Raw genomic sequence first — 14995 nt, 5'->3', positions numbered from 1 at the left:
ACATAATTAATTATTCAAATAATATTTAGTGAATAATCATTCCAAAAAATCATCTCTCTAATCAAAATATTTAGAGTATTGATTGTGATTTTAAGAAATGTTTTTAACTTAAAAAATGTTTTTGAAAAAAAAAATAATATTTAATAAAATTTTTTGAAAAAAAAAAATAATATTTAATAAAATTTTAGAAACATTCTTAAAAATATAAAAATCTCTTGTAATATTAAAAAATCACTTATAGTATCTTTTCAGACAAACATGTTATTTTCCTAAAAAACACTTCTACTAAATTTACTTCACTCTAGTTGAATGTAGAATGATTCCTCTCTACATTTTTAAAAATTAAAAAAATTCCCTTCGACGTAGGAACTCTCAAGTAGAAATCGTTATGGGGAATATCACGATGGATTGATGGGGTTGCTTCCAACAATTTCCTTGTCATCTCTCGATTAGGAACTCTAGTGGAAGTCGTTACCGGGAATATCACAAGTTATATAAACAGGAGGTTTTATCTGGTTGTAGAATATCAGTTCTTCATCAGGCTAAATGACATGAGTTGGAACTAAAAGAACAAAAAACAAAGAAACCTGGAATCTATGGGTCCACTGTAGTAACCTGTTGCCACTCACCATCAACTGCTTCTTTCCATAATGTCACATTATTGTTTCCATCAGCCACAGCCAATAGGTTTCCAGTCAGCGACCATGAGACCCTCCAAACTGGGGTCTTGAAATCCTTCAAAACTTTACCCTCCCATTGATCACCTTCCTTGGCCACAGTCCATATTACAACTGTTCCATCCTGTGAAGCACTTGCAATTGTGGACTTTGGAAGCCCCAAGTTGGGTGCCCAAGCCACATCCCTTACCCAATCTGTATGCATCTGAAGAGCAGGGAAACAGTCCATCTTCCAATTCCCGTTGTATAGCTTCCACACCTTCACAGTATTATCACAGCCACCAGAAACCAGCTTCTGAACAGGATCCAGCAGACCAGATCCAACCAGAGCACCAGGAGCCATTGATGGGGCCCATGAAACTGAGGTTACTCCAACAGGGTGAGCTTGATCTATCTTTGTGGTGTCCCAAGCGCCATCAGACCTAGCAGTGAAGACAGAGATATTCCCATCAGAGGACCCACAAGCCAAGCAGAGGCCAAGTTCATGAGGTGCCCAAGCAATGGAGTTGACAGATGATTTATGATCACTGAAAACATGAGCTTGTGTCCACTCATTTTGATTTCCTTCCTTCCAGATTATCACACGGCCATCACAGGAACAAGAAGCAAGGATTGATCCAAACTTGGGGTGTGCCCAAGCAACCTGCCAAACAGGGCCTTGATGGCCAGTCAAAGTAGCAAGGTGTTGTGAAGCATTATTGCTAACACCAATTATCTTAATGGTGCTATCAGATGAAGCTGTGGCCACTCTCTTTCCGTAGTAATCCATGGCAACATCATGGACTGTGTCCTGGTGACCTGTTTTGATCTTCTGTGAAGGCATCTTCCCTGATATCCCTTTTAGTTATCACTATAATTCACCTTCTCAACTACCTTCAGCTCAGCTTCTTGGGTTCCTTCTCTTGAACTCCTAAGTTTTGTAGGTTGAGAACAAAAAATACCATTACCAATTGATTGGAAACGGGTTGATTTAACTTCCAAAGTATTTAAAAACCAACAACTAACTTAGTAAAAGCAAAGCTCAAAAGAACAATTTAGGTGGGATTTGGATATGCTTCCTATTTTTTATTTTTAAAAATGGAAACTTCCATACAAGATATAAGAACTCTCATACAAAAAACAAAACTTTATCTTGTATTCTTGAAAATTCTTTTCAAAATTTTAAAAATTTAAGGAAGTGACTTTACTTCCTTAAATTTAAATTTTTTTTAGTGTTCTCAACTACAGAAGGTCTCTACTTAGTTTTTGTATAAGAATTCCTACATTTTATATGAGAATTCACATTTTTTTAAAAAAATAAACAACTAAATAAATGCATCCAAACATGCACTTAGTTTTTTCTTTTTTCTCTTTTTTTTTTTTTTTTTGACAAGTAAATAAAATATGCAGATACTACACAGATATAAACAAATTATACACTAAATAAATTGTAAACAAGAGCCATTACGAAAAATTTCTATCTACCACCACCACATACTATAAGAGAAAAAAAATTTGTTAAGACATTCGCATGTGCTTGAAAATCCTAGATTCTTAACACTGGCCTGCATGCTAAGTATTGACTCTTGTGCACCAATAAATTAGTTGCACCAACAAACTAATCTGGCAAATGATTATGGTTATTCGTTAATGACAACAGCATACACCATTAAACTTGACTCAATACCCATTTGACTTTACTCAATACTTCAAAGCATAAATTTGGTTGGACTAATAAAAAAAAAGTATAAATTTGGTTGGAAAGAAATTGATTTCTTTAGAAAAAACTGTAAAAATTAAGCGTTTAGACGATTGCCCAAAATCATCCAAAAGAGACAAATCACAAAAAGGGCGTAACATTATCAAAATTAGGAGAATCTAGAATAGAGCTGTGTTTGTTTTTGCAGAACTGAATTTGATTTGGAATAGTAGTATAATTTGTAAATACTACTCTCACTGGGGATTTTATTTGTGGATTCATTGTATATAAATGGAATAATGTGGGCATAATGGGTTGTATTGTATTGTAAGTTTTAAACAGCTATTAGTATCCTACTGAAGAATTCACGTAACATTAGCCACAGAAAGATGCTATACCTATCCTACTTCCTATAAAACCTCAAACCCAGAAATTTCAAGCAAAACCCTTTTTGAATGATCCCCACGAAGTCCACAACTGTTACATAATTCCGGGTTTTCCAATAATATTTCCTAAATTATACTTGGGGCAGAAACTTCAGCAAGCATACATACAGCTTCCTTTTGCTTCTAAAAACTATATTATCGTTCATCTTTTGAAATATTTTTCTAGGGTTTCATTTAAAAATTAATGGAAGATTTCTTCCTTTCAACAAAGAGAAAAGTAATTTCAGACTGCTAACCAAAGATGTCGTTGGTTTCAATTTCAGAAATATAAAAATGCATAAAGAATCAAACAAAGCAAACAAACAAACAAATAAAGCTTCAATAAAGGGAAATTAACAAAAATTGCTCACAGAGAATACACCAGTGACCCTAGTCCACGCTCTTGGTTGTAAAGAATAGTAGAGGTTTATGCTCGTTTCTTCTTTGTTCAAGGTGATCGGCCAGGATTTTATACAAGATTAATCCATAATATAAAAGGAATATGAATATTACAAATATAAAAATATTATCAAATTAAATATTATTTTATAAGTAATAAATACATATTTTGTTTATTACTAAACTATATAAGCTATTACAAAAATATATATAGGCATGTTAGAATATTTTATTATACTATATATATATATATAAGGAAAAAGGTAATATATATGAAGGAAAAAAAGGTTCTGGGTAACCATTTGGAATGTCCAAGAATCTAGGTTGATTGTTTTCTTATTTCAAATTGTGAATGAAACTACCAATACGAAAATCACTTTGTTTTTCATAGAACAAGAGTCTTGCTACTTATTTTCACGAAGAAAAAAAATTCAAGAGAACAAGAAATTATTAAAGATAGGACTTTTATTTTAGAAAGAAAAATTTTGTTCTTTATAATTTTTTTCTAAGAGTTTTTTTTTAGTGACAATTTTTGGATAGTTTTAAACTCTCAGAACTGTTCCCTTCATTTTATTTATTTTTATTTATTAGGCCAGGTCAAGTTAGTTCATTTGGGCATCCTAACCCAACTCCAACATCTCCCACTTGCACAAGATGTGTTGAAATATTCTGATTAAGAAATAGGACCAATAAATGGTTTTGTTTTTTGTTTTTTGTATTTACATATGATAGATCTCGTAGAAATACCAACAAAATAATAATCATATAACTTTGGCCCCAAAAAAGAATTATAATCCCACAAATCACCCTTATTTTTATTTTATTATTTCAGATTTTGGCCCCAAGTGAGACTCATAGTTCCCAAAAGGGCTTAATTTTAATTTATTTTATTTGATTTTTGTATTTAATTTCTAGGATTCTAGTTACATAATGCAACAAATCTACCACTCTCTAATAAAAACAAAAGATTGTTTTAATTTTCTTATAATTTATTATAAATTATAATTTAATTATTTATTTAAATAATATGTAGTTAATAATAATTCTAAAAAAATCATTCCTTAAATCTAAATATTTATTTACATGGAAAATAAGTGTCTATTTGGTTGTATCATTCAAAAATAGTTATCTATTTTTAAAAGTTCCTAACATTGTTTGACAGTTGTTCTCTAAAAATAGTTTTTAAAAACAAAGTGAAATAAAAAATAATTTTTAAAGAATAAGTAAAAGTTGTTTTCACAAGTTTTAAAAATGAAAGAAAAACATATAAAATTTAGAAAAACATAAAAAATAAATAAAATTAAACATGATATCTGTTAGAAAAATAGGGCTACTCCAAACTATGGTAATCACCCTAGAGGAGGGGAGGGGGGGGGGGGGGGGGGGGTGTAAATAGGGTGATGGTATCTTTTTATAAATTTAAACTATGCAAAAATAAGAGACAATTATATACAAGTATATAATAAACAAAATAAAGACAATTGCATATAATTTAAAAGAGTTAGGGAAGAGAGAGTGCAAACACGAGAGTGTATAGTAGTTTGGCACTTCTTTACCTACGTCCACTCTCCTCAACCTCCTAACCGAGTGAGAGTTCCACTATCTTGAAGTTTTAACCAAGCTTCCAATCTCTTTACAATTGGATTATGGTTCCAATTCACCCTCTTGGACTTTTGGCTCCAAGCACCCTTTACACTTCTCAAGAGATATCCCACTCTTGAACAACCCCTCAAGTGATACCCCACACTTGAGAAAATTCCTCACAAAGATATACAAATAATGATCTCTCAAAATCCTAGTAATAGAACTTTAGGCTCAAAGATACAAGAAAAACTAGGATTGAATGGTGCACTAAAGATATGCAAGTTATGAAACAATGGTGTACTAAAAAACACTCTTTCAAGGCTCAAATATAATCAAGAATGATTTGGAAAGGTTAAGCTTATGAAACAATGAAGATTGGAGCCTTTTTATAGAAGAAAAAAGTCAAACTAGTTGTTGGGGGTTCGACTGGTTGAGCTAGGGGTCGACCGGTTGACTAGCCGTTAGGGAAAGTGACCGTTGGGCCTCAACCGGACCTCAACTGGTTGAGGTTCAACCTTGACCGGGAAGAGAAGGCCACTGGGAGAGAGAGAAACTGTTTGGCCTCCCTCAACCGGTCCTCGACCGGACGAGCACAACCGGTTGACCAGTTGAACCAGTTGAGCCATTTTTTGGCTCAACACCCAACCTTTTTCAACTTAAAACCTTTTAACACAAGTTTGAAAATCATTTAACACAAGGTTTTAGTTGAAAACATGAAATCATCCAATTTTTAAGATATTTAAAACAATATTACTCTTGGATGATTTTGGTGCATAAATAAAGAATGAAATGCATAAAAGTCCTAGTGCACCAACAACCTTACAAAGAGATCTTATGAAGCTTTGGTCTTGAAGAACTCTTCTCTTTGAGGTGGTCTTCTTCTTCATGATTTCTCCTTTGGCTTGATTTGTTTTTGTGATTGTCACTTTGGAAATCATCTTGCCTAATCACATTTGAAATATGATCATTAGTTTTAAACCTTGTTTTGTTATCATCAAAATCAAGATTAACCAAACCTTGGTTTCACAATATCATTTTCTTTCTCTTTTCATGATCTAAAATCTCTATTAAAATATGATCATCCATTAAATTACATATAATTTTCTAATTTTTTTTTAACTTCTTTAAATTTTTCATCAAACAAATAAATTTTAAAACAAACTATACTAGATATATAAAATTTATTAATTTTTAAAAATAATTTGAAACTTAAAACCAATTTAATTAATACTAAAAACTCATGGAACTCAATATCATTAATAAGTTATAGACTAAAATTTATTTTATATCTATATCTATATCTATATATATATATATATATATATTTACAAATGTTTTTGTTAGGTAAATAAACTTGAAATTAAGTAAGACTCAATGCATTGGATTGTTAATGAGTTTATAATTTTTAAAAACAATTTTAAAATCAAATAGTGAACCTATTAATACCAAATTTATGGACAAAAATTAGTTTAGAATTACTTTATTGTTTCTTATATATATATATATATATATATATATATATATATATATATATATATATATAATCCTTATTTTATGATTTTTTTTTCACTAGGCAAATGAACTTCAAATTAAATAATACTTAATGTGTTGGATTTATTAACGACTCTAGTAATTTTTTAAGAAAACTTAAAACTCAAGTAATGATCCAATCAATATTAGAAATTAATAAATAAAATTTGGTTTAAAATTATTTTATTATTTCTCTTCTATATAGAATCATTATTCTTTATTTTTTGCAACCAAGTAAGCAAGCTCCAAATTAAACAAGACTTACGTATTAAATTCATTAATAAGTTTGGTAATTTTTAAAAATAATTTATTTTGCACATAATTATATTTTCATACATTTTCTCACTATAAAAATGAACTTCAAATCAAGTGATATTTTGTTTTAAATTTATTAACGAGTTGAACAATTTTTAAAAATAATTTGGAACTGAAAAAACTGATCTAATTAATTAAAAATTAAATCAAAATATTTTAGAATATTATGTACACTAAATATGTACATGAAATGAAAAACTTAATTTATTTACGTGTTAAAAAAAGTTAAACTTTACTCATTATATTATTTTAAATAAAATATTATTAAAAATTATTATTGTTCATTTTTAACGAAATTTATGAAAATATTAATATCCTTAAGTTTCTAACATATACTAAAATAATATTTTTTATAAAAATATAATGTATGATTTTATTATAATATTATTGATCATGTTTTATTAAAAATTATTTATTTTTTACTTTATTTGTAATTACAAATCTATTTCCATTTTTAATAAAATTTTGAATTAAATTTAATTTATATTATATAAATTGAATTTACAATATTTTTACAAAACTAAAAAGGATTATTTTTAAAAACAACTTAGTAAACACCCTTATTTTTTATAAAACAATGTAACAAACACCTTTATTTTTATAAAACACTAGAAAATTTGTTTTTTTTTTTTAAGTTAAAAACAATTTTGAAAAAAAGTTCCAAAAAACATGGCCAAATGAGCCTAAGGATTTTTTGATGTAATTTATATATATTTCTAATAAATACAATATAATTAATTATTTAAATAATATTTAGTGAATAATCATTCCAAAAAATCATCTCTCTAATCAAAATTATTTAGAGTCTGATTGTGATTCTAAGAAACGTTTTTAGTCTAAATAGCGTTTTTAAAATAATAATAATAATAATAATAATAATAATATTTAATAAAATTTTAGAAACATTTTTAAAAATATCAAAAATAATTTGTGAACAATAATAATCATGTCTCGTTGTTCCCTGAAATTTTTTAGTTATATTTTTAATGTATACACTTAATCCCTTAAAGTTGTATGTTATATGTATGATATTATAAGTGTATTTATAATTATATAAGCTATAAAAATAATATAATCGGTCGATCGTAAACACATCTTTGTCAATGTAACTTAAAAAGTCTTCATTTTGAGCTCATGCATTTTATATTCAAATTAACCGTTTGCCGAATATGTCCCATAAGGATAAAAAATTTCATTTTTGTCAAAAACATATTGAAGTAGAAACATTAATTTATCACTTCAAAACATAGTTAAAAGTATAAAGAGTACAATAATGGACTATTATAATTGCAATAAGCCCTAAGGATTTCATACAGTGAGGATGTAGTGATTAATCACTCACTTTCTTTATCAGTCATATTCAAACACATGTAATATGAAATACACCCTATGGTGGTTTCTCTTCACTTGGAGAGTGTATGTCAAACTACTACCATACAAACCTTAACTAAGAGTTTCACATTAGCAGCTTGCTCAAGTTTTGCATCTATAATTCTCCTTAAACCTTTTATGCTAGAATTCAATTTCGATTTAAATAGACAAATGTAATTGTGGACGATTACATTCGATCAAATGTCATTTTGTTATAGACCTCATCTTGATAGTCAATCAAGGTGACACTCATCATCTTTGTATATTTTTCACTCATTTATCATCACTAGTATATCGTGTCTCATCTCAGCTCATAAACACATTGACCCAGGCGATTGCTAGTGCGAGAAAGTCAACCTTTACTTGGTAACATACATTTAAGAGTATATATATGTGTAAATACCAATTTCATATTTAATGATATGAAAAACAAATACTTATATCATTTTATCATATGTAGAGTATTTTATATTCAATCAATAATGATTCATGACATATAAGCAACATAAATTATAACCTACACAGCCCTAATTACTTTACATGTACAAAAAACATGTCTCTTGAATGGATTTTGTGAATAGATCAATAACTATTTCACAAGTAGGTAAATATTTCAGGATCACCTCATTTTATGTAATAATATCTCATATAAAATTATCTTGGAATCTATATGCTTAGTTTTTCCATGATATTTCAGATGCTTTATATAAGTAATCACAACTTAATTGTTACTATAGACTATCACTGGCTCAAATACATCCTTGATTACTCTCAGACCTTGCAATAAATTCAACTGTCATGGTTGACAAAGTTACACAAGTTTGTTTCTTACTTCTCTATGGGATGACACCATTATTGAGTAAGAATGCTGTTAAGAAGTTTACATGAGAGATATATTGTTAGGAGAGCAAAATAGAGCAGGACAGAGGAGATATAATCTTAGCATGAGAGAAATATAACAAATCCTTATATTTTCTTCTATCTATGTTTTCCTTTATATAGAAGATTTTACAAAGAAATAATTGAAGACTAATTGATTTTGTTTTCCAACTAACTCTAAAACTAACATGAAACTAATTTTGTTCTTTTGAAATATTCTATCTAACACGCCCCCTCAAGCGAAATGGGGATACCTTCACATTGAACTTGACCTTGAAGGTATTGAATTAAGATATAGACAAAGGTTTTGTTAGTACATAAGCTATCTGGTATTTTGTAGGCAAATACTGAATGTCCAATTCTTTTTGCAACACTTTGTAATGTACAAAATGGACATCTAGCTACTTCGATGTGTTTTTATGTTGGCATGTGCAATTGGATTTGCAGCAATATAAGCAACCCCAATGTTATCACACCACATTGTAGGACATGAAGAGCTAGGTACTTGTAGTTCTTTTAATAAGCCTTGTAATCGAGTCACTTCTGCTATTGTGTGAGCCAATATTTTGTATTTAGACTTGGTGCTAGACTTTGAAATAACTTTTTGTTTATGTGAACTCCATGAGCTAAGACTAAGAAAAACATAGAAGCCACTAGTGGATCTTCACTCATCAACACAACTAGCCCAATCAACATCTAAGAAGCTAGTGAGACTAAACTAGAAAGCAAGTTGAATGTGCAAACCATGATCAATACTCCCACACAAGTATCCCAAAACCCATTTACAAGTTTCCATGCATATTAGTATACAATGTAAAAACTGACTTAACTTGTTTACAATGTAAGAAATTTATGGCCTATAATCATGAGATATTGTAATGCTCCAATAGTACTGTAGTAAAACTTCTCATTGTTCAATTTATATGCTCTCAAACTAGATAGTTGTAGGCTCATACTTGTTGGCATATGGCAACTTTTGGCTTGTTCCATGTTAGTTTATTTTAACAAGTCAAGGAAATATTTGGACCGAGTTAGATAAAGTTTTGCGAAATCCCGAAATGGCTCAATTCCAAGAAAATAATGCAAATCTCCTAAGTCCTTGAGTGAAAATGAAAAGTTAAGATTGTGGATAAGTCTTGTGACTAAGTTGGGGCTATTCCTAGTATTGAGAATATCATCCACATACACAAGTTAAAAAAAAAGTTACAACCCTCACTATATATGAACAAGGATGTGTCAACTTCCAAGCTTGTGAAACCCCAATTGAAGAGAGTACTTTGTAATTTTTCAAACCAAACATGTGGTGCTAAGTTTGTATAATGCTTTGTGTTGTTTGTATACATATTCGGGTTTTTCAAAATTTACAAATCCTTCAGGTGAATACATGAAAACAGTCTCTTACAATTTTCCATTTAAAAACATATTATTAACATTAAGTTGTTGAATCTTTCAATCCATTGTAACTGTTATAGTCAAGATGATGCATATGGTAGTTAGCTTTATGACAAAGTTAAATGCTTTCAAAAGATCAACTCCTAGTGTTTGATGAAATCTCTTTGCTACAAGTTATGTCATGTGACTTTGAATTGAGCCATTTGGGTTATATTTTAACTTATACACTCATTTGTGGCCAACAACATTATAGTGTAGGAGATAAGGTACTAGGGACCAAGGATGAAATATCGGTAAACGTGAATATATCAATACTTGGATTTTACGGATATATTGAAAATATCGATGTGGTAGAAATTATTCAAAATTCATGAAAATGTTTGAAAAAACTTCAAAAATAAATGATAAAATAAATAAGAATACATATCTTAAAATTATTTTGTAAGTATAATTAACATAGTTATGGTTAAGGATAATATTTATCAAAAAATTTTGAAAAAATTATCTTAAATTTATTTAATGCATTTATATTCATTTATTTTAAAAATTAAAAACTACTTTTATTAAAACATTTTTATTCCATTTTAAATAAAAAATAAATCGATTAGTATAAAATATTTTGTTTGAGATTTAATTTCTATAATTTTATTACAAATTTGTGATGACAACTTTTTGCTATTGACATTAATTTATATAAATTATTAAAAATTATATTAGTGATTTATCTTATCAAATTAGTTTTAATTTATAAAATATTATAACTTCATTAATTTTTTAATATTTTAGCAATTTTTAAATAAACTTATTTTTAATATTTTAAAATGAAAACATTTAAAATTTTAAAAGTGAAGTGATAATAATTTTTTAAAATAGGATTAATGAAAAGAATGTGAAAAATAATTAAAATAAAAGAATAATATAAAAGGACAATATAAATTTAAAATAAAAGATAAATTAGAAAAAAAATAATTAAAAAAACACAAAAGAATATTTTTTTAAAATTGATAAATATTAAAAAAAATTACTATTTTTTTTTTTTACGCTTTCCACAACCCATTTTGTTAACCATTTTTTTTTTTTTTTTGGTTTTTATCAATATATCACTTATTTTTTCCAACATTTTGGTGATTTTTCATTCTATGGAGCTTTTGATTGCAAATTTCATGTTGAAGACCATCGATATTCGATATTTTGTTGACCGAAATTCTAAACCTTGCTAGGGACCAAGTTTGATTTTGAGTTTGTGCTTGAGTCTCTATTTTCTTAGCCTTTTTCCACTTGTTAGAATTCAATACTTCTGCAACACTATTAGGCTCACTCTCAAGTTGTTTTGTTGTATTTTCAAATGTGAATAACATTAATTTGAATATTCCTACCTTTGACTTTGTTATCATTGGATGTATATTCAAGATAGGAATAAATAAATCTATATGTAAGTCATAAAGAGGAATTGACTGAGATGTAGACTAATTTTTGGAAGCACTAGTTGTAGGAGATTGAGTTGGTTCACTTGAGTTTCCATTGGGAATATAAAATGAAAATTGATTTTTGGAAGGACTAGTTGGAGAAGTTTCTTCAATATTTAAGTTGCCTTTTTTAACAATAGATGGTCTTGGTATGAGTTGAAGTAATACCACAAGAAGACTTGGAGCTTGGGTTGTACTCATAATTTTCTGATAAGGACTAGAAGTTAGGAGAATCGAAAATCCGATGAAAAAAATGAATGTTTGTTCATCAAATGCCACATGGTATCTATATCCTTCAATAAAGAGAAGAGATGATGACCCTAACACATTTGAGTGAATAAGTTCTAAAGGTTTGCTAGTCTTTATAAGAGATGAATGAAAAGACAATTCATGACCTTCTCCATATTGGCAAGTATAACAAAATTTACAAGCAGCTTTGTTACTAATATGTGATTTATGGCATTTGTTGAGCATTTGATGAAGCACACGATGAGAAGGGTGCCTAAGTCTATTATGTCAAGTACTTAAGTCTTTGGATTGAACATTCAAAGAAATACAGTTATTTGAGAAACATTGAGGTTTGAAAACAACTTGAAACTATTTTATGGTAAATTGTTGAAAAATGAATTCAATTGATCCAAAGAGGAGTTCATTTCTCTCTTTATTTGAGTAATACTCTTTATTCCATAAAAATGGTTGACTTCAACTTTTTTTGCAACAGCAGGGTTAGGTCCTTGAAGTTGATATAGTTCATTCTTGATTCTCTTTTGAAGCAAAAATGAAGCATTGAGTGATATGAAATTAAAAAAAAAAAAAACACATCATTGTCACAAGCAATTTTTGAGACACTTAAAATATTTTTTGTAATGCTTGGAACATGTAGTATATTTTTTAGAAGAATGGTTTTATTTGAAGTAGGTAAAAAGGAATAGCCAAGTTATTTTCACAAGTTTAAAAAAATGAAAGAAAAACATATAAAATTTTAAAAAACATAAAAAATAAATAAAATTAAACATGATATCATTTTCTTTCTCTTTTCATGATCTAAAATATCTATTAAAATATGATCTTCCATTAAATTACATATAATTTTCTAATTTTTTTTTTAACTTCTTTAAATTTTTCATTAAGCAAATAAATTTTAAAACAAACTATACTTGATATATAAAATTTATTAATTTTTAAAAATAATTTGAAACTTAAAACCAATTTAATTAATATTAAAAAGTCATGGAACTCAATATCATTAATAAGTTATAGACTAAAATTTATTTTATATATATATATATATATATATATATATATATATTTGCAAATGTTTTTATTAGGTAAATAAACTCGAAATTAAGCAAGACTCAATGCATTGGATTATTAATGAGTTTATAATTTTTAAAAATAATTTTAAAATCAAATTGTGAACCTATTAATACAAAATTTATGGACAAAAATTAATTTAGAATGACTTTATTGTTTTTTTTTATATATAATCCTTATTTTATGATTTTTTTTTTCATTAGGCAAATGAACTCCAAATTAAATAATAATTAATGTGTTGGATTCATTAATGACTCTAGTAATTTTTTAAGAAAAATTAAAACTCAAGTAATGATCCAATCAATATTAGAAATTAATAAATAAAATTTGGTTTAAAATGATTTTATTATTTCTCTTCTACATAGAATCATTATTCTTTATTTTTTTTTTAACCAAGTAAGCTCGCTCCAAATTAAACAAGACTTATGTGTTAAATTCATTAATAAGTTTGATAATTTTTAAAAATGATTTATTTTGCACATAATTATATTTTCATATATTTTCTCATCGTGAAAATGAACTTCAAATCAAGTGATATTTTGTTTTAAATTTATTAATGAGTTGAACAATTTTTAAAAATAATTTGGAACTCAAAAAACCGATCTAATTAATTAAAAATTAAATCAAAATATTTTAGAATATTATGTACACTAAATGTGTGCATGAAATGAAAAACTTGACTCATATACATGCTAAAAAAAGTTAAACTTTACTCATAATTTATTTTAAATAAAATATTATTAAAATTATTATTTTAAATTATTATTGTTCATTTTTAATTAAATTTATGAAAATGTTAATATCCTTATGTTTCTAACCTATACTAAAATAGTATTTTTTATAAAAATATAATTTATGATTCTATTGTAATATTATTATTCATGTTTTACTAAAAATTATTTATTTTTTTATTTTATTTGTAATTACAAAACTATTTCCGTTTTAAATAAAATTTTGAATTAAATTAAATTTATATTATATAAATTGAATTTACAATATTTTTAGAAAACTAAAAAACATTATTTTTAAAAACAACTAATCCAAATAAGTTTTTGTTTTTTATTTTTGAAAACTATTTTTAAAAACAACTTATCAAACACCTTTATTTTTATAAAACAACGTACCAAACACCTTTATTTTTATAAAACATCATACCAAACACCTTTATTTTTATAAAACACTAGAAAAATTGTTTCTATAATATTACTAACATATAATAAAATAGTATATTTTCTACTAAAAATATAGTTTATGATTTTATTATAATATTACTGTTTATGTTTTACTAAAAACTATTTCTTTTTAATAACAAAATTATTTTCATTTTCAATAAGACCTCAATTAAATTTAATTAATTAATATTATATAAATTGAATTTAAAATGTTTTTACAAAATCAAACCAATTTGTTTTTTAAGAAACAATTTATACAAACAAGACTTTTTGTTTTTTATTTTTAAAATCCTTTTATAAAAACAACTTACCAAATATCCTTATTTTTATAAAACATTTTAAAACTATTTTTGGTTCTTTAATTTAAAAACAATTTCTAAAAACAAGCATAAGAAATCATGGTAAAAAAATAAAAAAAATTAAAGTACTTATTTGACTTATATTAAAAATGAATATTAAGATTATTTTTATTTTATAGTAATTTTTGTTTCACTAGAATAAAAAAATTGTTTCATAATTATTTTAAAAAAATTGTAGATTTAATTTTTATTTTTTAATAAGACTTAACTTGAATTTGATTTCATATTATTATATATTAAATTTATAAAATTAAGTGAGACATTATGTTTAAAAACAATACAAATTCTTTCATCCAAATAAGCTTTTCATTTTTATTTTTTTTAAAAACTAATTTTTAAAACATCTTACTAAACCCTCTTGATTAAATTTTTTTTTTTTTTGTTCTCCAAATTATTGATATTATAATAATACACATTTATTATTAAAAAATCAT

General features: G+C 26.5%; 1 protein-coding gene across 1 annotated transcript; it reads right to left on the bottom strand.

The window, feature by feature from the left end:
- Nucleotides 1-537: 537 nt before the first annotated feature.
- On the bottom strand, nucleotides 538-1500 carry LOC117928796 (protein transport protein SEC13 homolog B-like). Its single transcript, XM_034848810.1, has one exon. It carries the CDS (start codon nucleotides 1498-1500, stop codon nucleotides 595-597), a length of 906 nt encoding a protein of 301 aa, XP_034704701.1. The 3' UTR covers nucleotides 538-594.
- Nucleotides 1501-14995: the final 13495 nt, after the last annotated feature.

Source organism: Vitis riparia, chromosome 13 (genome assembly GCF_004353265.1).
Source record: "Vitis riparia cultivar Riparia Gloire de Montpellier isolate 1030 chromosome 13, EGFV_Vit.rip_1.0, whole genome shotgun sequence".
NCBI classification, from domain to species: domain Eukaryota; kingdom Viridiplantae; phylum Streptophyta; class Magnoliopsida; order Vitales; family Vitaceae; genus Vitis; species Vitis riparia.
Note: the sequence above shows the minus strand (reverse complement) of the source record. Positions and strands in the feature narration are given on the sequence as shown.

Coding starts and splice junctions, on each gene's coding strand:
- LOC117928796 (XM_034848810.1), bottom strand. CDS start 1,500: ATGCCTTCACAGAAGATCAAAACAGGTCACCAGGACACAGTCCATGAT.